General features: G+C 38.5%; 1 protein-coding gene across 1 annotated transcript in view; it reads left to right on the top strand.

Moving 5' to 3' along the window:
• Positions 1 to 13,731, top strand: part of LOC124170924 (ribonucleoprotein PTB-binding 1-like) — an 83,535-nt gene extending 69,804 nt beyond the window's left edge. The window contains exons 3-7 of the mRNA XM_046549984.1: positions 2,269 to 2,516; positions 3,811 to 3,993; positions 7,014 to 7,104; positions 7,327 to 7,826; positions 8,510 to 13,731. Of these exons, the coding sequence (XP_046405940.1) occupies positions 2,269 to 2,516; positions 3,811 to 3,993; positions 7,014 to 7,104; positions 7,327 to 7,826; positions 8,510 to 9,853 (2,366 nt within the window). The 3' untranslated portion in view covers positions 9,854 to 13,731. The remainder of the gene's footprint in view (positions 1 to 2,268; positions 2,517 to 3,810; positions 3,994 to 7,013; positions 7,105 to 7,326; positions 7,827 to 8,509) is intronic.
• The last annotated feature ends 10,459 nt before the right edge of the window (positions 13,732 to 24,190 follow it).

Raw genomic sequence — 24,190 nt, 5'->3', positions numbered from 1 at the left:
TATAATAGTTATAAATTGCACTGTGGCCACCGGGGATGAACGGAGTAAGCCTTTTCACCCTTCACATGCGAATTTCCTTGAAAAATGAAGATACAAACCTCACCCTGTGGAAAACCCAAATTACTTTTAGACATCGATTTTGAGACAATTCCGCGCTAAACTTCAGATTTACTCAGACTTTGCCCAAAGAAAGACGTGAAAGTGAGCTACTTCAGTTATGCAAGAGGTCAAGTTTCTCTACGGTTTGAGAAGAAGACTGCAAAATTGAAGAAGAGAGGCCATAGTTTTGGTGTAGCGTAGTTCAATACCTACTTTTCCACTATTCTATAATTATTTTTGGTGCAATAATAGCATTCGATTTAGTTACCGTTGTTTTTATCTTAAAACCACTCGTCTATGATTTCAGTGGATATGAGAAATTCCACGCGTTTTCAGAAAAAAATTCTTGAAAGTGGAAAAGGATCTAAGTCGTTCAAGAAAAAATCGTATTGGACTACTTAAGCAATAAGTTGAAGTTAGATGTTAACTTTAATGCGGCAATTATTTTTAAAAGCTTTGTGGAAAAGTGATTTGATGTCTTCCCAGTACATGCGGTAAGTATACGATGTTGGATTTGTGATGAGTTTATTTTATCCATATTCCTTACTTCAATATGTAAATAAAAACGCTACTTTTGAAGGTTAAACAGAGTTAGCTGAAATTCGTCTATCAAAACTGTTATTTGAGGAGTGTATTGAAAGGGCAAAGAGAAGGAAAACTGATCCATGGATCAGGCATCGCCAAAGAAGCTGCCCATCCTATTGGCCTCTCGTCCGAGAAAACAATGAAGGCGAGGGTTTGCCAGATGATGATTATGAGTGTATTTAGAGTTATTTCTTAACAATAACTGTGAAAGAAAAGGAAATTTCGTTATTTATTTCTTTGATGGTCAAATAAACCCAAGTGAATGGAAAATCTCATTAAAATGTTCGTATCAAATTATGTGCCCGGTATGTAATTAAATCCCCCACCACGATAATAGCTTATTGCAATCAGAACATCAAATTTGGTGTTTAACTTGAGTTCATAGGAGTTATGAAATATTTTTACGGGATTTCATTGCATTCAATAAATGCCTTCATTGAAAATCGTGGAAGGACCAAGTTTATAAGTGCTTCCAAACCCATTGGCCCGTTTCAAGGAACTATGAAGTTGGCTACGTCTACTTTATCGGAATTTGTTATTATATTTTTTTAATTGATTCAATACAATAACAGTTATCATAGAATTATAATATAAACTTCCAAATACGATTTACTTAGGATTAAATACAATCAAACATATGAAAAAGTTGAAAATGTTCTCTTGGTCCATCACAACTAATTGCTTAAATATTGTCTAAAAATAAACAATAAAATTCATTAAATATACGAGTCTTTCGACGTTAGCTCCTCTTCTCGCTGGATAGGAGTGGCGTCAGGTTTGCTGTGCTCCGGATTCTCCGCCAGGCTGTTGATTCTGTAGAAATTGGGGGACGAATGGTCCTTCTTCGGGTAATTCGCCCACGGGTCTCGTCTTTCATAGTCAATCCTTCTCGCTCCTCACCGTCATGGCCTTTATACCCTTCGCTGACGGAAGGGGAGGCCTTTGCGGTGGAAGGGGCACTAAGGGGGAAGTTTGCTTAAAATCTAAAGGATATCACTTCACTAACATTAGATTCTTTTACCCTTTTCCACGATGAGACACTTTAACACTCCCTCACACGCACATTCACTCATCCACCTCTCCGAGCCGAGGTAGAGGGGAGGAAGGGTGAGGTTGTGTGTACAGGAAAAGTAGGAAAGGAATAAGGTAAAAAAACCCAAGGAGCATGACTGTGTAATGGGACCAAATATTACACTTTCATAAACTTTTGTGTATTTTAGTTTACAGTATTGATGTGTTTATCGTATTTAGCCTTAAGCTACTTATTTTCTTGTTAAATACACCAATGGATGAAGTTCGCCATGAAAAAATATTTGACTTCTTTGAATATATTTGATATAAAAATATTTTATTTGAATATTTGTCTTGATATTTGAAAATATCATGTGTATTAACCAGTCCACCGCCAAGCCATTTTATGTCCGCAATCGGGAGATCCGGGTTCGAATCCCGGCTAAGTCAAATATTTTTTCATGGCGAACTTCATCCTTAGGTGTATTGGCAACTTTGCACCCGTGCGCGTGACTGCGTACAAAGCCACTTGTTCCTGCAGTGCTTTATTTTCTTGTGTTCTCATATTTTCAGGTGAAAGTAAAGGCTATGGTTTTGTGGAATATACTACAAAAGAGTCTGCGCTTCATGCAAAAAGTGTGTTGGATGGGAAGCAGGTGGAAAATTGGGTGCTATACTGTGATTGGCTGGATTCCAGCCATGTAACGTTTGAGTCTTTACATTCTAAGTGCCTCTATGTGGATCAACTGCCTCAAGATTTTCGTGACATGGGAGAATTTAGAAAAGTATTCAGCTCTGTAGTCAACCCACCTTATTGCCAGGTGTGTGCATTTTTCATCTGGTCTATTCATATTATGAAATGTTTACTTACTGATGTGATAAATAAGATTTCATTCCCTCTAAAATTGTTGAAATATATCTTAGTGCTACTTTAAAAACTTTGTTAAAGGGTTGCATAGTATGGGTAAGAATTTATATTAGTATAAATAGCATGAATATTGGCCATCAAGCGTGCAACCCTTGTTTTCTTTTGAAAATTATATAAAAAGGGCATTGGGTAGCTAGGGATGTACTTCTTCATTTTCACATGTGTTCTGTGTTTTAGTAGTAGGTAACCTCATAAACATTGTAATAGAGAACTGCGAGGAAAGTCATGAGTTCTTATCACTTAGACCTTTATGATGCTCACGATAATGTGCTCAAATTGGCTTGAAATAACTTTTCAGATATATAAACCTCATATTCCTTCTAGGGATACAATGGGTGATATGTCAATCTTTGGTGAAATTACCTGGCCCGAAGTAATTTCCGAGATTGTTTAGTTGATACATAAGGAGGCGCAGCTAGGAATTAAGGTTGGGGGGAGTTTAAGTGCAACTAATACCGGGGTGTGTGGGGGTATGGAATACCCACCAGGATAAGCGGTAGGTGCGAGATTAATAGCTGGTGGAATTTTAAGATAAATGGTTCAAAATGATGAGTTTTACGGCTTTCTGAGGGATATTTTATTAATCCTTACACTATTATATTAGTTATATCAATCCAATTAAGTAAAATGGATTAAAAATAAAAATTTCTCTGAGCTCGGGGGGGGGGGGGGAGGTTATCCCCCAAACTCGCCCCCCCTCGCTGCGCCACTGGACTGAAGTGTACTGCACTCGCACAAGGGAATATCATTCAACTCAAATCTATTTCACTCCGAGACGCAACTCGCAAAAATCAGAAGAAATAGCTGTTTACTCGTATTTATAAAAGTCAGTGATGCGAACATTCTCCACCATGATTTAGGATTTAAGCTTCGCGAACATTCTCGAAAAATAACCATCTAATAATGCAACTCACTAACATGTTGTAGAATTTATGAAAAATGAACAGTTACAAAAAATGAATTTCTCATACCCGCATGAAATTGGCACTTAATTTAAGTATTTATGGCTACAATAAGAATTATTAATTGTGACATGATTGACTCTTTCCATAATTATGTCATATTTTTCATAAGAATTATCATTGGCTGTATAGTTCGGTGGAATTATATGTATTTAATGACATTCAAGGTTCTTTTTTTTTGGAAATTCAGTCAACCATGATTTAGGCTTTTTATTTTCTTTATAGATAGCGCTTAAGAATGGCTGCCCTCAAAACTGGGGCTTGGTGGAATACAACTCTGCTGAAGATGCTGAGCATGCACAGGTCTCATTAAATGGCTATCAGCTCAAGGGAAAGAATATACGTATTTCATACTACATCCCTGGAGTTCGTGCCATTAATCTCTATCTGAAGCTTCTTAATGATTCGGTAAGTATTATTTTAGATAGCTCAGATAGTATTTTTTGTGCGCATGATATCTTTTAATTGTCTCTGCTAAGCTTTTATTTAATAGTTGCACTATTTTTTTAAAGTTCTAATTTGAGCCGATGGAAAATAGCTGCTCCATAGAATGGTTTTGTATCCATACTGTGCCCTGTTAATGTCACATCTTGCCCCTCGATTCTGGTTGATGGTGTAAATTTTCGACTGTGTAATTACCTCCAAGAAAATATGCAGAAAATGAAACGCAAGGAATTAATGGATAAGCGTTTTCCGGGTTAAGGCCACGTTTGCTCATTTTAGTGGGCGAAATTTTTGGTTGTATTCCAGCTCCCGTCATCATATCCCAATGATCTGCAGAGCTGCAATTCCTTGTGTACAAATCTACGCAGGCACTCACTATTTGCTCGTTTTTAATTCTATTGTTGGAAGAGTCGCTCGAAAGATGAAGCAAGAGAATATCCGTCCTTTCTGTTGAAGTTTCTCTTAGGGTTTGCTGTTCTATTGCCTCCCTTATCAGCCGAGGGAAATATAATTTTCACTGGCGATGATTTGTTTCTCTTAGATTTTGTTTAAATATCCATGTTCTGACCATGCATGCCCTGTAACTGCAGGAAGGCAAAACTTTTCTTATCGGATGCCTTGCCATGTTCTTCTGTTCTTGATTCCATCCTGATGGCCTCTGGTCTCCGAAGCTTGCGCTGAACATTTTCTACTAGGGATAGTCGGATCGGATACATCGGATCCTAAGTCGCGGAAGACATCGGATCTGATTCCGAAATTTTAAATTATAGCTTCAGCGAATGCAATAAGAGTGGAAAGAGTTCCGATTCTCTCTTCGAATGCGCCGTCGCACTGCGATGCTTGCCCTACTCATGAACCATGTTGTTTAGAATATCTCCCAGGGGTTACGTAGCAGAATTTCAGGAAAATAAAAAAGGCAAAATACGACTGGCACATAGTGTGACTCTTCCCAAGAGATTGAACTAGCATCGGGGGAATCGCAGCGTCGTAGGATAATGACCACGTCAGAAGTAACTACGTCGCAGATTTCAGAAATCCACCCTCGCCCGTCCACCAGTCCTTGCCTCTGTTGTTTTTTTCCTAAATCACACGGACCATAAATCTTCGAAGGAAAATATCAAGTTGCACGAGAACAATCGAAGCGTGTTTTATCCCTACCCCGTCTCACCGACTGACCTTTTTTGGCCTACCTGTTTCAATTCTCCGTTTCTGGAGGACAAATGCTAGGTGAGTGACTTTCTGGGCCCGAATATGTCTCGATAGCTTCGGCAATTGCGTGAAGCCACACAGGAGACGCGTAAGTAAGGATGCACTTGATTGTAGAATTAATAATAGTAGTTTCGTCTCGATTCCAAGTGGCGAATTTTTCTTTAGAAGAGGGTGTAAAGCTGTGCTGATTCCTGCGCACTTTTGGACTACGGATGATATGTGGGTAGACCATGTAAGTTTGTCATCTATTAACACTCCCGGAAATAGATGCGATGTTCCTTCGCCGGCTTTTGGTCCGAGAATAAAATATGGGAACATTTGGTAGCATTGGTGGATAATTTCCTCTCGTCAGCCCATTCTATATAGCTGTCAATGTGGTCTTGCTGCTGATCAGCTGTTCGTTCCGGTTCAGAGCCCTGGACCAGGATGGTGATGTCGTCGGCATAGAGGAATAATTCTGTTTAGGAAAGGTTGGGTGTCGTTTACAAACAAATTGAAGAGGATTGGGGAGAGTATGGCTCCCTGTGGGACGGCAGAGGAAATGGAATGGAAGGAAGAAGAAGCGGAATTGAACTGGCCATAATAGGTTCGGTCGGAGACAAATGATTGGAGGATTTTAAGGAGGTAGGTTGGAATCGAAAGACAGGAAAGCTTGAATATTAGACCCAGGGTCCATACTCGCTCAAAAGCTGCTTCTAGATCCAAGAAGACGGCATCCGTTATCAGTTTGCTGTTGAATCCAGAGATGGTTGACTCCGTTAGTCGGGCTATTTAATGAGTAGTAGACGTTTTCGCGCGAAATCCAGTTTGCTCCGGTCTGATGATGTCGTTAATTTTGCTAATTTCTACGTTGCCGGAAAGTAGAAAATTGAGATTAGGAGGTTGAAAAGTTTGGATATAAGTTGAATTATGGTATTGGGAAGGTTTTTCAGTAGTTTTTTGCGGATTCCGTCTGGGCTGGGAGCAGATTTTCGTTTTACGTTGCGAATGGTGAGGCTGATATCGGAAGCGGTAACGAGGTGCGGTTCTGATGACGGACAGTATAAGCTAAGCCAGGTTTGGACAAATTCTTCCTCACGTTCTGATTGGGGATCGTTCGTGAAGCGAATTGTAGTTGTTCAGCAAAAAGTTCCGGTTTTTCTGTTTGGAATGGCGTGGCCGTCGGAAGTTGCGAGAGCAGGGATTTGCCGTCGCGGTTTTCGCAATGCTTCCGAAACCAGCTAATAATTATAATTCCGTCTTCGCAGCGAAGTGATTTGATTTTCCGATCCCAGCATTCATGGCGGTGAAGTTGTAGTATACGCTGAACTTTGTTGCGAAGTGCGTTAAAACGTTGTCTGTTTTCGCGGAGACGAGTTTGTCAGGGACACACCATCTCACGTCGGAATGTGGCCAGATTTTTCTCGACCTGATGGATTCCGACGTGAGATTGTAACCTTGAAAAATCTGACCACATTTCGACGTGAGATTGTCTGAAGAATGTTTTCTGGGCTTCGCTTTTAAGCATCACCTGATGATGCTGAAAAGCGAAACCAGTAGTATTAATAAATGTAAAATTGTGGAAATTGCTCCTGCTTTTTCATTTTTCATTTAGAGGGTATGGCTTGTCTATATTTCCAAATTTTTGTTTCTGCAGGGAAATATTTTTCTCTTTACTTGATCACATCCATGAATGAGGCCCTCCTATTCTGTATAATATAGTTTAACTATTTTATCGCCCATTTTTTGTTGCTTGCAATCAAGAGTGGGGATGATAGTGTTTGAATTTATTTTAGGGTGGCCAAGGGAAGAGTGCCCTCCTGCCAGATCCTCCAGCACCGGCTGTATTCCAACAACTTCAGAATTTGGCAAAGCAAAATCCTATCTGTAAGTATTCATTCTTATGCTATGGTATGTATGAATATATAGAGGGAAAAAATCTGAGAGCAAAGGGTTTTATGGGAATTTTTCATGAGATTTGCATTCCTCTGTTAAGTTGTCTGGCAATTGTCATTTGAAATAAAATAATTATTTGTAGCACTCAAAAGATTAATCATCAAGCATCGTTGCTATTTGTATCTTTTCATGTTACCAATAATTCCATTTCAGTTGCTCAGAATCTTCAGTACATTATACTAACCCAGATTCTGAGTCTGCAGAGCAAGAGTAATGGAGGAGATAACCAGAAGAAGGAGGTGCCGAATAATGCCAAAGGTGCTGCTGCTCCCAGTAACAGTGGTGCTCAAAGAGGTCCCGTGATCCCTGGTATGGGGGAACCATGCAGCGAGGAGGGCCCTGGTGCTCCCATGCGGGACAATGCACGTGCTGCTCTGGTCATACTCTTGGCTGCGCAGATGCAGGCACAAATGGGCAACAACCACCCATCACTCTTGGGAAACCCACAGATGTTGGCTATGCTGCAGGGTCTGCTGAAGCAAAATGGCTCCATGGGCCCACCTCCCTCTGCTCCTGGCCCTAGTGGAATGGGGGAGATGCCACCAGGGCCACAGTCCACCCCTCCCCCTTACCCATTTGCTCAGGGGCACATCATGCCTTCCGAGGGTCGGAAAATTCCAGTCAAGAATGGATTTGTCAAGGGCTTGCAAAAGGTTTGTTCTTTATTATTTCTATCAACTGTAGCACTGTGGGAATGAATCGGACAGAATCTATTGATGTAATTTTGCTGCAATCTTGCATGAATGACTGGTGGCTTTCTTGATTAAGTGTCTAGGAATTTTTGTTGAGATTCTATCTGGATGAGAGTTGGCTGCATACCAAAGTTGCAAGGCTGACTTGACTGATGTCTGTAGGGTAATGGATTCATTCTAGACTTCTGCTAAAGATTCCAGTTTGTATTTTGGAAAGATTAGCACTTGCCCAGGATTTTAATTAACTTACATGACTTTTAATCTTTCACATGCAGAGCAATAATGTGAAACTCTAAATGTCTCTATGATCATTCACTTCTCATTGATGTGGACATAATTCATAGTAGTTACATAAAACTTTGCTTTTTATGTATTTTTAAGATGTATGGATGTGGAATCATGTTGATTATTTTTGAGAAAACTCTTCTTAATGCTCATCTGGGAAGACTTATTCTTTCCTCCTTTCATTATAACCCATTCGCTTTTTGTTTAGTTACATCCTTGGCTTAAGTGTTTAAATTATAGGCATATTGCATACTCACTTCAAGTATGATTTCTATTTTGAGGGTTTCTTGGTCATTTTTCGCCAGTTGCATGTCATTTCTATTGTCCAGTTGCATTATGTGTTCTTATATCTTCCATAGGTTCCACTCCTACCCAACCCAACAACTTCAGCTACAAGCCCTCCGCCTGATGATGCAAACCCCCCAGGAGGGCCACCATTTGGTGGAACGCCTGCAAAAGATTCCATTGCAGCGACTGTCCTGAGCCATGAACCACTCCCTCCTTCTGTCCAAGATGTGGCTTCATTCTGGAATGGCTTGCTGATGCAACTCCAAAACCAGAGCAATCTAAACCCTGAGGCCGCTCTATCCACCAATAAGAATGGCATATATGACTTGCAACACTTGGGGATCAACTCGGAAGGCTTTCTCTTGAGTGAAGATGTGCAGGGCATCAACTTCCCAGTGGCAAGTCTCCCTCCACACGGAAAGGTTTCCCTGCCACAGTCTCATCCGTTTGATTCCTCATTTCCTGATTCACACAACTCTGGCGACTTGCAGCAGACCATCACCACTCTTCTTGACAATGCTCACAACTTGAACCGCTTGCTGGGCAACTTGACGAATGCGATGCAGTCGAGTGCAAACAGCTGTGGGCTGCCCATGGGGGGCAATAGGCCCTTGCCTGCACCCCATGGGCTGTCTGCACCACCTAGGCCACCCACGCACCTCACATACCCTTTCCCTGGGGGCCCAGCTATGGGAGCGCAGCCCATGGCCATGCCTGACCGACTACTGGGTGCAGTGATGCGCAGTATGCACCCCCGCTGCCCCCAAGCGGATGCAATGATGCGCCGAAGTCCCCAAGCCGATGCAATGCTGCGTCGCTGGCCCCAGCTAGCGTCATCCCCCTCAGCCATGGCACAGCAGAGGATGCCTGGACCACGGTCGCCCATGCCGGGTGACATGAGGCTAGGTACCCCTCCACCACCCCCTGGAGGGCAGCCTCCACCCCCTATGGCACCCCCACCCCATGGGCATGCCGTCCTTGCGCCTCCTATGCGCCAGCGCAGTGGCTCCTTGTTCTCTCCACACCTTGTGGGCCACAGCATGCTCGAGCCCATGGGGTATCTGGATATGAAGGGTGGTGGTGTGGGGGGCTCAGGGTTTGGTGGGGGATGGGCAGGAAGCCCAGGGGCCGAGGGCAGCTTCCTCAACACATCCCCAGGGCCACAATTCAGGCCAATGGGCAGTCCGCCTGGTGGAATGATCCCAGGGCTGTGGGCCCATCCAGGGACTGCTGCATCCCTTCTTGGGTCACCTCCGCCTGGTGCACTGGTGTCCCCAGCAGGGCAGAAGCGCAAATACGAGCACATCCTCCCATCTCCGGAGGCCAGTCCAGAGGGCAGTTTTGTAGGCCAGCACTCTCAGGGCTTGGGAGGCCATTATGCAGACTCATACTTTAAAAGGAAAAAGAAGAACTAGGTTTGGGATTGAGAACTTTCAAAGCATCATTTGAGCCAAATAACAGGTATTATTGTTGTTTTTGTTTTACATAGTTAAATGATTTGTTCTATGGGCTATTCTCACTGCAAAATTGTCATTCCCATGTTCAGTAGACTACATATATGCCACTCCAAAGTGCCTTTTATGTATGCACTATATATTTATTTAGTACCATTTTAAATCCAATGAGTGATTCGTATTTTGGAAATATACATTTCAGGAAATATTTTGCTAAGAAATGTATCCGCTTATGGCATCTGTGAAAGAGTAAGAATGTATAATTAATTATTTTGAATTAACTGTGTGAATTCCATTGATGCATCCGTAACTGTGGTCTGAGAGGTCAGTTCTGATGTAGCTCGTTTCATTTTCCCTGCTGCGTTTCTTTGCCCCTCCTCTTACTGCTTCAAGAGTGTATCTTTGTGAAAAGGTTTCATCCCTTCTGCCTTGTGTTCAATGTCATGAATCTCTTCTCACTCTGTCTTAGCTGTTGGAAAAGGTGTGTGCCATTTCTTGTTTGTGATGAGTGTTAAGTATTACTCTTACAGTTCTGCATTTAATCTATTAGTTCATCCGTCAAGCATTCTTGTAGCATATTTAATTGAGCTAATGACTCATTGAGAGGTCAAGAATCGCGAAAGGAATCCAGTACTTTGTGTTGCTATCCGCTGCTAGCCAGATGGCAATGGTGGTACGTACTTGTGATATGTCCTGTAAGGGTATAAGTTTTAATGATAATATTTCTGTTAGTGAAGTACCTATTGCAGAGTCAACTTTGAAAGGTGTGAATATTATAGTGAATATATTTTCACACTGATAAACTGATAAAATTTGAATGTTTCATTTTTTTACATGGCTTTCTGATTAGGTTGAAGCCATAGCTTTAACAAGGAATATCAATATATCATACAAAAAAACTCTAGGCCTGTATTTTTGTGGAATATATATATATACATTGTATTGTGTACATTGTATTTGTGTGTGTGTATATATGTATATATACACATACACATTGTATGGCAATGCACTCAAATAGTAAATATTTATCTATCACTTTTGTGTCGTGCGGCACAAAAATTTTATTGATGAATTTAAAAAATTACATGCCTCTATTGTCTGTTTATCACATTTGGTAACGTTAAAATCTAGCACTTTCATTACCTACTTTTTAAAATTTATTTATTTAAAATGTAATGCGATCAGTGAGTTTTATGTGTAAATATACCTCTTTGCTTACTTTGTGGACAATTGAATTATATCATTAGTCAGTTGATGGAGTGTCATTTTGCATTTAATGGAAGGTAATTTGAATGTAGGAATTTCATGACGTTTTGTTTAGACATCACATTAGTACAATAATGTATTGTCCATGAAGTGTTCTTCACACATCAATACTATCTCTCACTTTTACATGCTTGTAATGTTATAAGCGTCTTGCATGTATTGAGATTTTTAATGATTCTATTAAATTTCAAGCTTGATTTAACTGTCATTTGCTGGTAAGAACAGGTTATTGGAATCCATGTGTAGGTGTTTGTAAGCTGAAATATTTACTTTATTCTATCCTCAAGTTATCTTGGAATACCTAATTTTTATTTTGGTGGGTGTGATGTTATATTTTTAAATACAATTGGGTTTTGATTATCCATTCCTAAAATGGGGAAAGCCCAAACAGATACATAATCTAAAGAAACAATCCATTCATGATCACATTCTCAGAAATTTTTCCTGTTTTCTGCGTCATACTTTCTCTAGATCTTTTGCACCCATTCCATTGATAGACTAGTTTTGTCAAGGCTGGGAGATTGGAAAGGCAGAGTGGCCCAGGGCTGCGGAATGTTTTTGCTGACTGACGGTCAAAATGATCTGCAGGTTATCTGGAGAACAGCTCCTGGGCTTGTTCACCATTTTTCATAAATTGTCAGTTGTGATGAAATTTGGAAAATATTGAGGTGTGCATTCTTCTGTTTTTTGATCTTTTGTCCTCTTCTCGAGTTGTATGCGGCTACAAGTTAACATCCAGAGGCCCTTTAGTTGATGACAGGATGAGCTCCTGCCTTCTCAGCCCCTCCTCACTTCCTCGCATTAGCCTCGGGTTGGTCCTTGTTGTTTACTCTCCATTGTGTGATTCCTCTCCTCAGTGAGCTATCCTCTCTTGAGTTAATCAATTCCAATGAAACCACCAACTCATGAACAATGGGTGGCAACTTTAGCATTTGTTTATTTTTAAATTTTCACCCAAAGGCTGAATCAGGAAGATTTCTTTTTGTGGTTACATATCTTCCATCAACCGAATTCTTTGAATGACTTAATATTCAGGGTCTGAGTGATGGAATGTCCCCATTTAATGACATCTAATTGACACTTTATTGTTCCTGATATTGTTGCAGACTTCATGTCGGTTTGCATCAAAATACATAATATTTCTGAAACCCTTTACATTTGGAATTCTTAAGGTAATTTTTAATGTAAAAAAGTGCTTCAAATGTTTAAATGAACTGTTTATACTTAGTGAAATCCTTAAAGGCCGAGTCTTGTGGACTATGAATGACATCTAGAATTTTTATTGAGAGAGTGCATTTGAATATATTACTTGCCATCTTTATATTACTATATTATGTCTTCAGGCATAAATATTTCTGATAAAATAATGAAAAGCTTGGTATCAGTTTACTGAGTCCTGAGTTAAGCTGTAGCTTCTAGACAGTTGCATCCATATCATATCATCTTCATCATACATCATTCTGTTTGGGTGATGCCTTACAAATAAGTGCACTTCTCTGTATTTGATGATGTCTGTGTAGTGAGGCTGGTTAGTTATTTTCCTGGCTCATGTTGTCATTGTTTCCCCATTGTGAGTACATAAGTTTGGATGCCTTTTTGCTCGTTGGTGCCCGAAATTGACTTACATTTGAATGGTATCTGATGTGATACAGGTCTTGTGCCTCCACAAATACACTCCTTAGTTGCTTGCTTCTGTACTGTATACAAAACACAGACCTTCACATGCACTCCCGGTCAGCTAGATCTAATGAATTTTGAATTTATCTCTCAGCAAGACTGATGGAATGACGTTTAAGAATTCAGTATTGGTACATACTGGTGCAGGGTTAATCTAATTTCCTTGCAAAATTACTAGGATTTTTCAACATCATACTTTCATTACAGCCTATATATTTATATGTATGCCATGGATCATTGAAGTCAACGTCTTGGTATGAAGGAATTAGGGTTCTATAAACATACAGGTATGTTTTTGTATGGTACATATATCAAAAATGAAACAAGTGTAAAAATCCGTCCAAAACCTCATTGTCATATGTTAGCAGATAATCTGATGCTTACTTGCGAAGTTTTATGTGGGTACATACTTCAACCATGCATCATGAACTTGAATCTGTGGTATTTGTCTTGGCTATGTAGAAAGTCAACAAAAGGTAGAGAAATAAATGGTAATTTTATGCTCATAAGTGAGCTAAGAGCCTCATGTTCTTCTCTATTCTCTTACCTATTTTTAATGATTCACATGGATCCAAAACCTGTTCTTACTGTATTGCTCACAAGATTTCACAAAATTGTAGGGCAAATACTTGATTGCTCATGTATTTCTTGTATGTAGTAGCTTTAGTTACTCTTCTTGTCTCCATGATTTTCCTCATTTTAAGCCACTATGTGGTGTCTTACTTCATTTAATCCTGTATTTGAACTGTGTTGCATACATACATACTTATTTAAGTCTTTTATTTCAATTATGCTGTACGTGTAAGGTTATATTACCCAGTGTTCAAATGTGTACTTCATCTCAATGAAATATAGAAGAATTGTACATCATTATTAAATCTTTATTTGGCTATTTACTGCAGTGCTTAAGATTTATTGCTCTACCGTTTCACATACACATTTTCTCTTGAATTCTTAGAAACCTTTTAGCTTCAGCCACTTGTCACATTGTCATGTAAAAATGAATATCGCTTGGAAGCATTTACTATACTACTGGTTGGTGCACTGATTACCAAAAATGGAAGGAATGTGTACACATTTTGTATACTCTTTTTATTACGTATCACCAAAAATCTGGAGTTCTTATAGTTCTCAAAGAAAAGTTTTCAGTTCACTGTGTTTTTTTTCTATGATTTGAAAGTTTCAAATGGGTCAAAGAATGTCATATGCCTCTTTGATTTTTGTATGAAAATAGTTTGAAATTTTTCTCCTGCGTGATTATTCATTTTATTACCCTTACCAATAGCAAGATGGCTTTGAAGTTCAAAATTTCTTTTCTCGCCCACTTATGAGTCAAGTCAAGTGTAAGGTTGTCTTCAAGGCATACCTACTTCATGGCTTATTCCAATTGCTATCCAGTCATTCATTCCTCATCCCCCCCCTCACCTATCAAATTCAGGTGAATTTCAGAGGGTTATAGGGACAGACTTTGCTTGTATAATGATAAATTTCACTGTATAAAATTTTTTGCCATTGCTTTAAAACCCAGTATTTAAGTGAAGGATGGTCATGCTTTGTCACAACCAGAAACTAGCTGCGCTCACTAATTGTGATGGGATGGAGAAGTGCCACAAAGGTGTCTCTATACTGGTGCATTCTAAGGGGTGGGCTTCCTGATTACAGTTGCTGCTCCCTCTCAGTGAGTTGCTTAAAGCACAGAATGGTCCCAAAGTACGTTTTGCTGATTTGCTGCTCCTCTGCATCAAAATGTTTCTCCCTTGACCAAGCTGTGCAAATGTTGATTAATGACGTTGATGTTTTGCCACTTAAAAAATCTCTCATGATGTTCTTTCCATATCTTCATCTATGGATCTTAGGTTGTCACCTTACATGTTTCAAGTTAAACCAACTTGTAAGTTTTTTTATTATTTAATTTTATCTCTTCACTTACCAATTTCCTCTGGGTTAGACTCACTATTTACTTTGGATTTAAATCGTTCCATCCCTCTTTCTCGTGTCATGAATATTCTAATCGCATCACATATTGAGCTAATTTTGTCTATTTTTTTGATTAATACCTATTCATTTTATTTTATTTTAAGGATAGTACCCAGTACATAATTTTAAGCAATCCATAACTTCTTCTTTTGTAAATTTCCTCTTGTTTTGACATCTACTTTTTTATAGTACTCTTACGACCTCTCTGTTTTCTATTTCTATTGGTATCTGTTCTCTTACCAGGAATTATTCACTCCTGTTTCAGGTTCTCAAGCTGAATTTTACTGGTGTGTTTCCTTATTCACTCGTTGGATGTGGATTGATACATGCATGCTCTGACAAACTATATATATACATATATACTTTCTGTTGCAGTGCTGTGGTACCCTTATGAATGGGAAAATTTAAGAGGATTACATCAGTTAATAATGCAACTGCCTTATAGAGACTCATAAAGACTCACCTAGAACTCGATTGGCTCTGATGCAATGAGGATCCAGAGACCCCCCCTCCTGATCTCTATGATACGGTAGATTTTGGTTTTGGGGGCCTTGATAAGTTAAAGACAGCTGCTGATTGGGGAGGAACCTGCATAAATAGAACCCAATTGAAGTATTCTCTTGATTTTTCTCCAGTGACTTTGAAAATAAAACCATTTAAATGGGCTGTGCATTGGTGGTATTAACCTTTGACCTTCCAGAGATTGTATTTTTAAACAGATTTGAACTTTTTGCCTCTGCATTTAGTCGAATAATCCTCAGCAAAAGTACCTAGCCATGAGTACTCCTCCTTACATGTTAAGTGAATGTTTGCTTTGAATAGCATCACATTCCTTGTTTTTAGACTACCCTACATACATGTTGAGTGCTGTCACCATGAGATTTGATTTATGGTAATATCTTCATTTTTTATAGCAAAGTTTATCATTACATACAGTAGGCTGCTGATAATTGGTATTACTAGATCCATCAATACTGCACCAAATTAAGGACCGTCTACCCTGTATCAATGATTGATATCTGGCAGAGATAATGAGATAGTGAGTTCAACTGAAAGTTTTCATTGAATAAAATCTGTCCCAATCTGCTAGGAACTGGGCAAAATATTTTTACTCTTTCATGAGTTGTAGGAATTCTGAAAAATTTTTAGGACTACCAATCTTCTATTCTTGCTCATTGCTTAACTAGCAGCTTATCAAAAACTTCTGAAATTAATTTTCAGTTGACCTCTTGCCTGTCATTTCAGCGTTCATGCATTCATGTTCAAAAGATGTGTCAGATCATTGGGGAAGTCACATATTTGGAATTAGATACTCTAATCCAGGTGTGTCCCTATAAACTGGAGTACATTGTACTTATGGTATTGGCATTGTATACCCTTCATCCCCATGTAGTAATGTTGCTTATTGTGAGGTGCAACTTAAAATCTTTGATGGTAATCTTAGTACTCCAAATCTTGATCGTGGATCCTTCACTGATCTTATATGAATTTCTCAGTCCCAATCCAGAAAGATAGGAAATTTTAATAGGCCACAAATTCTTTTTGAACTGTTTCTCCAGACCTTTACAAATTGTTGGCCCTTGAAGATTCAAAGGAAAAAGGGATTTGTGGTTTCCACAGTTTTTTATGCCTAAAACAGGTTTAAAGCCCCCTGAGCTAATGGGGTTATTTCCCTCTCATTCCTCACTGAAAGGGGGGCCAGTCATATCCTCTATCCTAACTATTGTCTGCCCATGGATACTCTAATGAAGAAGTTAGCATGCTGTAGACCATTTCAAAACTACATAAAGTTCCTATGTCTTACATTTTACAGATAGTTACCGCAATAAAAATGCTACTAACGGAAATTGAGCAAATTACCACAAGTGTCTACTAAGGTGTGTAGCTTTAACCTGTAAACACTGAGAATGACCATGTGGCTAGAAGAATTTAAACGAGTTTTAATGAAATCCAGTTGTCAAGGGTGACCATTGGGAAATTAATTTCAGTAGTTTATGGTTAAAATTCTCATTTTATAGATTGAATGTGGGAAATTGCTCAAATGAGTGAAATTTTGAATGCATGAACCAAAACTGCTTTTATCCACATTTTACAATATTACAGTTCTATAAGTAATAACAGCTTATACCACTAATGTCTACAGGTGATGCCCATTGCACGTAAACTACAAGGTGTGATCAAAAAAAGACCGTAATGAGTTTATTCTGAACAAACCATTCAACAGATCCAAATGAAATACAGAGTGCCATCTTGGGACACATCTGGCGACTAAAACAAGAGACGTTGCATTTTTTATACGGAGTGATTACGCAGCAGCAGTGGTACCTGTCATCGGCCTCGATGGTAGTGGGGTAAAGTCCTCGCCTGCCAAACCGTAGGTTGTGGGTTCGAGTTCAGCGTGGGTAGGTTGCCCCTACCCAGGGTATGGGTGTTTATAAGTCTATGTCAGTTGTTGAAACCCCACGGTGTTGGAAAGGTGTCTGCTGTTTTCAGGTGTAAAGGAAATAAATAAATAACCTGTTCATCACCATGTGCAACGGCAGCAATGAAGGAGCTAGAGGAACAGTGTGTGTGTGTGTGTGTGCATGAAATTTTTTCAAACTTCGCAGAAGCGCTACGGAGACATTTAGAATGATTCAACTAGCCTTTGTTAATGAAGCTATGAGTTAAAGCCAGTGCTTTGAGTGGTACAGTCGTTTTAAATTGGACAGAACCTCGACAGACGAAGATTCTCAAACGCCTTCCACATCGACAGACCCCAGCCATGTCAAATTGGTGAACAATTTGGTGCAGAAAAATCGCCATTTAACTGTTAGGGAGATAGCTGAGGAAGTGAGCAATAGTTTTGGATCATGTCAGACAATAACACTCCAGCTCACTCGCTGATTGTGACCAAGTTTTTCACAAAAACCAGAACTTCCATGATCCCGCAGCCAGCCTACTCTCCAGACATGGCTCCATCAGACTCAGACAAAGTTAAAATCAACCTTGAAAGGGCATGTATTCGACTCTGTTGTGGACATAAAACTAATTGTAGAGCAGACCTGAAAAGGATCCCTAAGGCAGCTTACCAGGCAAGGTTTGAGAGCTGGAAGAAACGTTTGCAAAGGTGTGTCATCAGCCAAGGCATGTTCTTTGAGAGCAACAAGTTCTATTAAGCTGAATCATTGAAATAAACAAGTTGTTAAATCAGTCCGGTCTTTTTTTAATCACACCTTGTGTGAACTTATCTGTATCTTGTGATAATATTTTTTCATTCTGATTATAATTTTTTTTCACTGGACCATTGTTTATACTGAACTGTTTATTCCTTCCTGAATCAGTTTTTGCAAGGAATGAGGTTTCTTTGGGAAACTTTTTATAAAGGCTTTATTTTTAAGGCATTTTTTTGTTTAAATGAGAGGATGTGAAGCTAAGGGGTACAGGTGATTTTTTTCTAAGTAGAGTTAGGTACAGAAATTGAGTAGAGAAAACGATCGAGATTAACTTAATATTTAGCAGTGAATTTTATTTTCCACACGATGTCAGCGCGAAAAAGAGACTCACTTGTATCTCTTGGCCTCCAAGTTTACGTATATTTCTTCTATCAATTTCTATACCTAACTCTGGTTAGGAAAAAAATCACTTTTGCCCTCGGCTTCTCACCCCCTTAAAGTTGTTTGTAATTTAGCCAAGCGATAAGAAAAAAGTGGCATTTATACACAAGCCAAGGTTTTTGTGTGAATCGTGGGGTTACTTTTAATCATCATCATCATTAGCCGATAATCCTAATACTGGTTTGACGCAGGTCCCCATTCCACTTCCTCCTCCGCTAGCCTTTTCATGGTGACGTATTTCTTCTCTTTTACATCCTTTAAAACCTGTCCTATGTGACTCATTCCAGGACGTCCTTTGCCCTTCTTCCCCTCCACCTGTCTTTCTACGATTGTTTTCATCTGACCATCATGTCTCATAATGTGGCCAACTAACCCACATAAAACAAAATATCTTCTAGATATCCAGGGCATATCCACAATGTCTTGGATATTTTAAATACCGACTATATGTCTAGAATATGTCTTTTCTATGAAATATGGCTACTGTTTAGCTTTCAGAAATGCCGGAATTTTAGATACTGAAAGTTATTTAACAAAAAGATTATTTCACAAAATGACACATATGTATTTCAAAAAACAAAAATATTCGCTATAAAAGAGCACACATCTAAAATTTAAGCAAAACATATTATTTTTTAATTAATCATAATTGGTAGGTAACTATGAACTGTCTCAGCTTAGTTACCATTAATAAAGAAATGCAATTCAGTGGAATAAAAAGTAAGTCAAAATTCCTGTATCTTCTTTTTTAATTAATTCACAGCTAATTTTTTTACTATTGAAACAAATATTGCCTTAACCTTTTTTACGTATCATAGTTATGTACTCATTCATTTAAAGCCCTGATGTAGGTGTTTATATACGTTGGCAAAACTTACATTAAAATTCTTCAAGGCCTATACTGCAAGACACTGAATCAACATTCATTGATAATGTTGCAGGCTACTTTGAGAAATCTAAAAGGAAATTGTAAGCTGCTTTGGAAACTTCAAATGTGGAATCGGAGGAGGAAGCCCGTATTAGACAGAAGTGAAAGCCAGAGAGTCTCCAATAGGGTAGTTTCCTTCATCAAAGAAAACGAAATGCATTGATTGCGATTCCTTACCCACCATTAGTGTATTATTATATACAAATTATTTGGTTTTAGTAATCCTAGTTTAGACGAATGGCAATGACCAATTTTAACCTCATTTGAAAAAGGCCAGATTGGTGCCCATGAGATTCCACTCCACGTGACGTCACAGGGACCTAGTTTCTAAACGAGTAGATAGGAGTTTTACATCGTCTGAGGTTACCAATGCATGCATGAGGCACAAAGCTCAGGGAAACATGTCTTAATAATCACATATTAAAACTGGCTAAGGTGGGAAAGTTTTCTTCGTTTGATAAGGCATTAATAATCCTTATTTAAGCCAAATGCTAACAGCTAGCATGGTACTCAGCTACCTGCTAGCATCCTGCGTCGTATCAGCGCTCAGAGCCTCGCCCCAAGGTCACCTCACTTGCGGCAGCAGGAACCAGAACGACGTCACACGGAGATTTCCCGGCATTCATACTTACCCGTCACGTTTTCGCGCGCTTGAAAATTTTCACTTTTCATTTAAGTGCAAAAAATTGATATCGTCATTTAAAAATCTAAAAGTGTGAAATACGTACTCTAGGAGTAATAATCTTTTGATTTAGGCAATAAAAAAATAATAGGAAACCACCCTATACTCAGGAAGAATACTCAGGAGACACCCTACCATCACCTCCTGCTCCACCAGCAGGCTGTCAGTTGAAAAATAAACTCTTGTTATACCAAAACATATTATATTCGAGTCATTTATCCTGAATTTTTGTAGTGGGTCCAATTTGAATATGAATGTCTAGAAAAAAAATTCTCAAGATATCTTGTAGATATCAGAAAAGCAGACAAAGACATTCATATACACATAAAATGTCTAGAAGATATTACAAGATGTTTTCTAGATATTAGCTGAAGACATTCTAGGTATTATGTAGACATCTAGTAGATATTTTCTGCTATGTGGGAAGTTGCTTAAGGTTTTTAGAAGACTTCTCTTCTCTCCCACTCTTCTGAGCACTTCCTCGTTACTTACACAGTCGATCCATTTTATCGTCATCATTCTTGGGTAACACCACATAATGAATGCTTCCACTCTTGACCTCTGTACTGCTGTCAACATCCAAGCCTCGCTTTTGTGGAGAAGCATGCTCTATATGTAGCATCTGATTAATTTTTCCTTACTTCTATACTTGTACTCTTAGCTGTATGAAGATTCTTCTTTTTGTGGAAAGCCCTCTTCGCCTGTGCTATTCTACTACATATTTCTTTCTTGCTTTGTCCATCGCTGGTAATTTGGCCTCCCAGGTAAGAAAACTCTTTCACCTCTTAAAGCTTATGCTTTCCTAGCTTAATATTTGTCCGAGCCTATTCTCTATTGCTGCAAACCAATATTTTAGTCTTCTTTTTGTTGATTTTCAACTGATATCTGGCTATTTTTGTTTCCATATTTGTCAAAGTCTTCTTCAAATCCTTCTCTTCACGGCTATGACTGCTTTGTTGTCAGAAAATCGCAGCATTAAAATTTTTTCTCCATGGATTTTGACACCCAAGGCCTTCTCCTTGATTTCTTTGATGGCTTTCTTGATGTAAACATTAAAAATTATGGGGGACAGTGCAGGTCCTTGTCTCACTCCTTTTCGAAATCTTGCTTCTGCACAGTTGGGTTCAAATTTTATCACAGCTACTTGGTTTTTATACAAACTCAGCACAATTCTGCAATCATCGTAGAGCATCGTAGATTTCTTTCAAAATTCTAAGCATTGAATTCCATTCCACATTATCAAATGCCTTCTCTAAATCGAAAAATGCAAAGAAAGTCAGTTGTACTTCTCCATTCTCTTCTCTATGTGCAGCCTAAGAGCCAAAATGGCTTCTCTTGTGCCCTTGTTTTTCCTAAATCCGAATTGGTCCTCATCCAGGAATTCTCCTGCTCTTTGTTTCATTCTCTTGTAAATGATTCTTGTCAGTATCTTTGAAGCATGTGTTGTCAGGCTAATGGTCCTAAAATCTTCGCACTTCTCTGATCTCTTCTTTTTGGGAATAGGAATAATGATGTTCTTTTCAAACTCACTAGGTAAATATCCTGGTGAGTACATAAGCAGATAGTTTTATGCAGTTAAGACCTTTTCTCCTGCATTTTTTATTTACTCTCCTGGAATATCATCTATTCCTGGGACCTTATTCTTTTGCAGGTCTCTTTTTACAGCATCAAATTCCGATCTTAAGATGCTGGCTCCCATGTCATCCTTTTTTATTTCACTTTCCTCTTCGATTACTTTTGACCTGAGTTTGCTTCCATTGTATAACTCTTCGGGGTATTCTTTCCATCTCTTGGTGTTGTCTTCGTTTGCAATTAGAATATTTCCATACTTGTCCCTTATGGTAATACATCTTGTGCTTTGTTCCTTGTAATGGTTCCTCACTATTCTATTGGCCACTTCCACTTTCCCTCATTTTTGCAAATCCTCGCATATGTTCATCATCCATGCTTTCCACGCTTTGTGATAAATCTCATTCCTTATTCTCTTGTAGCAAGCCTGTCCTTCCGCAGTATTTGCATTCTTATACTTTCTCCGTTCATCAATGAGGTCTTGGACTTTGTATGTGATCCATGGCTTTTTCTTAACACATTTTCTTCACCCTAGAACTTCTCTAGCAGTCTCCTGAAGCTCACTTTTAATATTTTTCCTGCTATTCTCCACTGATTTCTCAGTCTGATCTATTTCCATCTTGCTCTCCACTACTTCCTTGGAGGCCTGTTGATTTTTTGATTAATTTAGTTTCTTTAATAGCATTGTATTCTTTGCTGATTTCTTCAGTTTTATACAGACATGTGAGGTCTTCAAAATGTGCATTGATCTCATCTGTATGGCTATAATGCTCAAAACAATCTTAAACAATTCAGTTGAAACTTTTTGAATGCTAATTCCTTGCTTTGCTTCCCTGTTTGGTTAGTTATGCAGTGACAAAAGTAGCATGCTGAACTATTGCTATAAGCCATGAGCCTCAGTCTATTTTACCCAGTGGCCAACTTTAAGATACCAGCGATGCAATTTCTTGTCCAATTCAGTAATTACAACAGTAAATTCTTTAAAACTTTCCTAATCAAAATTGAGCCTTCCACAGTTTTTTCCTAGAACTGTCTAAGTTCTACATTAAAAATCCCCATAAATGTGAACAAGTTAAGAAACTATGCCAAACCACCGAGATGAGTTTTCATAGCTACCATATATTTTTGAGACATTCCAAGAGAAATTTACCCTATATTTTTATTAGCGTTCTAGGCAACTTTCCTATTTGTTTATAGTCCGTTGTTCTTGCTTTCCATACTTTAAACTCGATTTAGCCTACCTGTTTTAAAGTTTATTGATTCAGAGAAATTGATACTTGTATGGAGGAAGGACAATTAAAGCTTAACAGAATGAGGGCCCTCTTGTTGGAATCCCTTCACTTAATTTAAGTATTGGAAGTAATATCACATATGTACACAATAGCATCTTTGAGGTGATGTACATCTCTCATTATTATCAAGTATCATACATTGTTTCTTCAAAAAATACATTATCATGAAAGTTGGAAGTGTTTTGAGGAAAACTTAACTGTTTTCATGATGAGCAGCACTTTATGGTAGCTCAGGTCATTTCAGCTCAAGTGTTTAAACTTTACATTCAGGTTTCAGAATAAAAAGTTCTAAGGCCATTGTGAGCCCTCAAGAGCTCTTTGATGCCAGACCTGCAAGCCCCCTTGGCCCTGTTCTTTCTTCAATGTTCCCAGAGTTCAAACTTAACCCTTAGGCTGCGGGAGTTCAAGATTTTAGCTGCCAGCCAGTACAGAAGGGACCCCCTGTGCATGAGTCACCCCCTGCCACGAGGGCTGCTCTGGTAGAGTTAAGCCTCTTGGCAATCCTTATGGTCAGGTTAAGTGCCCAATTGCAAGATATCCTGGTAGCAATAAACATTTTGGGTAAATTCCCCAGTCAGTGTTTAAAATGTTTAAAAACGTGTCAGCACTCTAAGGGTTAATTCATGTCGATCGAAATTTTTTAATATTTGTATGATATAAACACAGTTTATGGCACTTATAATTTTTTACATGAATGTATAACAAAATCTAATCTAACATGGTTGAATTTTATTGAGTATAAGACCTGAAAAAAGTCTTTTACTCGAGCTTTTGCCGTAGAAGGATTTTATTAGCCCAGGAACGGTTTAATTGAGCTTAATGACATAGTTTTTTAGTTATAGAATTTTTAGGCATGAAAGAGATTATTTTACTACTTATAATTAATATTTAATTACATTTACTTGATGTTAATTACATGTTTAATACATTTTAACATTTAATAGTGAACATTCATATGAGAAAATGCATGAAGGCTGAGAGTTAATGAGATCAAGAGCAGAAAACCGAAAGTGTTTATTTAATTAAAACCAAAAAAAATACAGACAAATTACAAATACTTGCAAATTTTTTCTGTCTATCCATAAAAAAAATAGATCATATTTTTCAGTGTATAAAACATTTGTGCTGATCATGACTCGACACTTAAAGAAAAAAACCTTGTTTTTCAGGTATAAAATTTTGACCCTTGGTTGGAATACATTTATTTTATAAAGGTATGAAAAGGTGAGAAATAAATTTATTTTTCGTATTTAATCAAAGCAAAATTTAGAAATATACTTTTAACTGGGGAGACACATTTTTATGCTGATT

Source organism: Ischnura elegans, chromosome X (genome assembly GCF_921293095.1).
Source record: "Ischnura elegans chromosome X, ioIscEleg1.1, whole genome shotgun sequence".
In the NCBI taxonomy this organism is placed as follows: domain Eukaryota; kingdom Metazoa; phylum Arthropoda; class Insecta; order Odonata; family Coenagrionidae; genus Ischnura; species Ischnura elegans.
The sequence above is the reverse complement of the archived record's forward strand: the minus strand, read 5'-3'. Positions and strand labels throughout refer to the sequence as shown.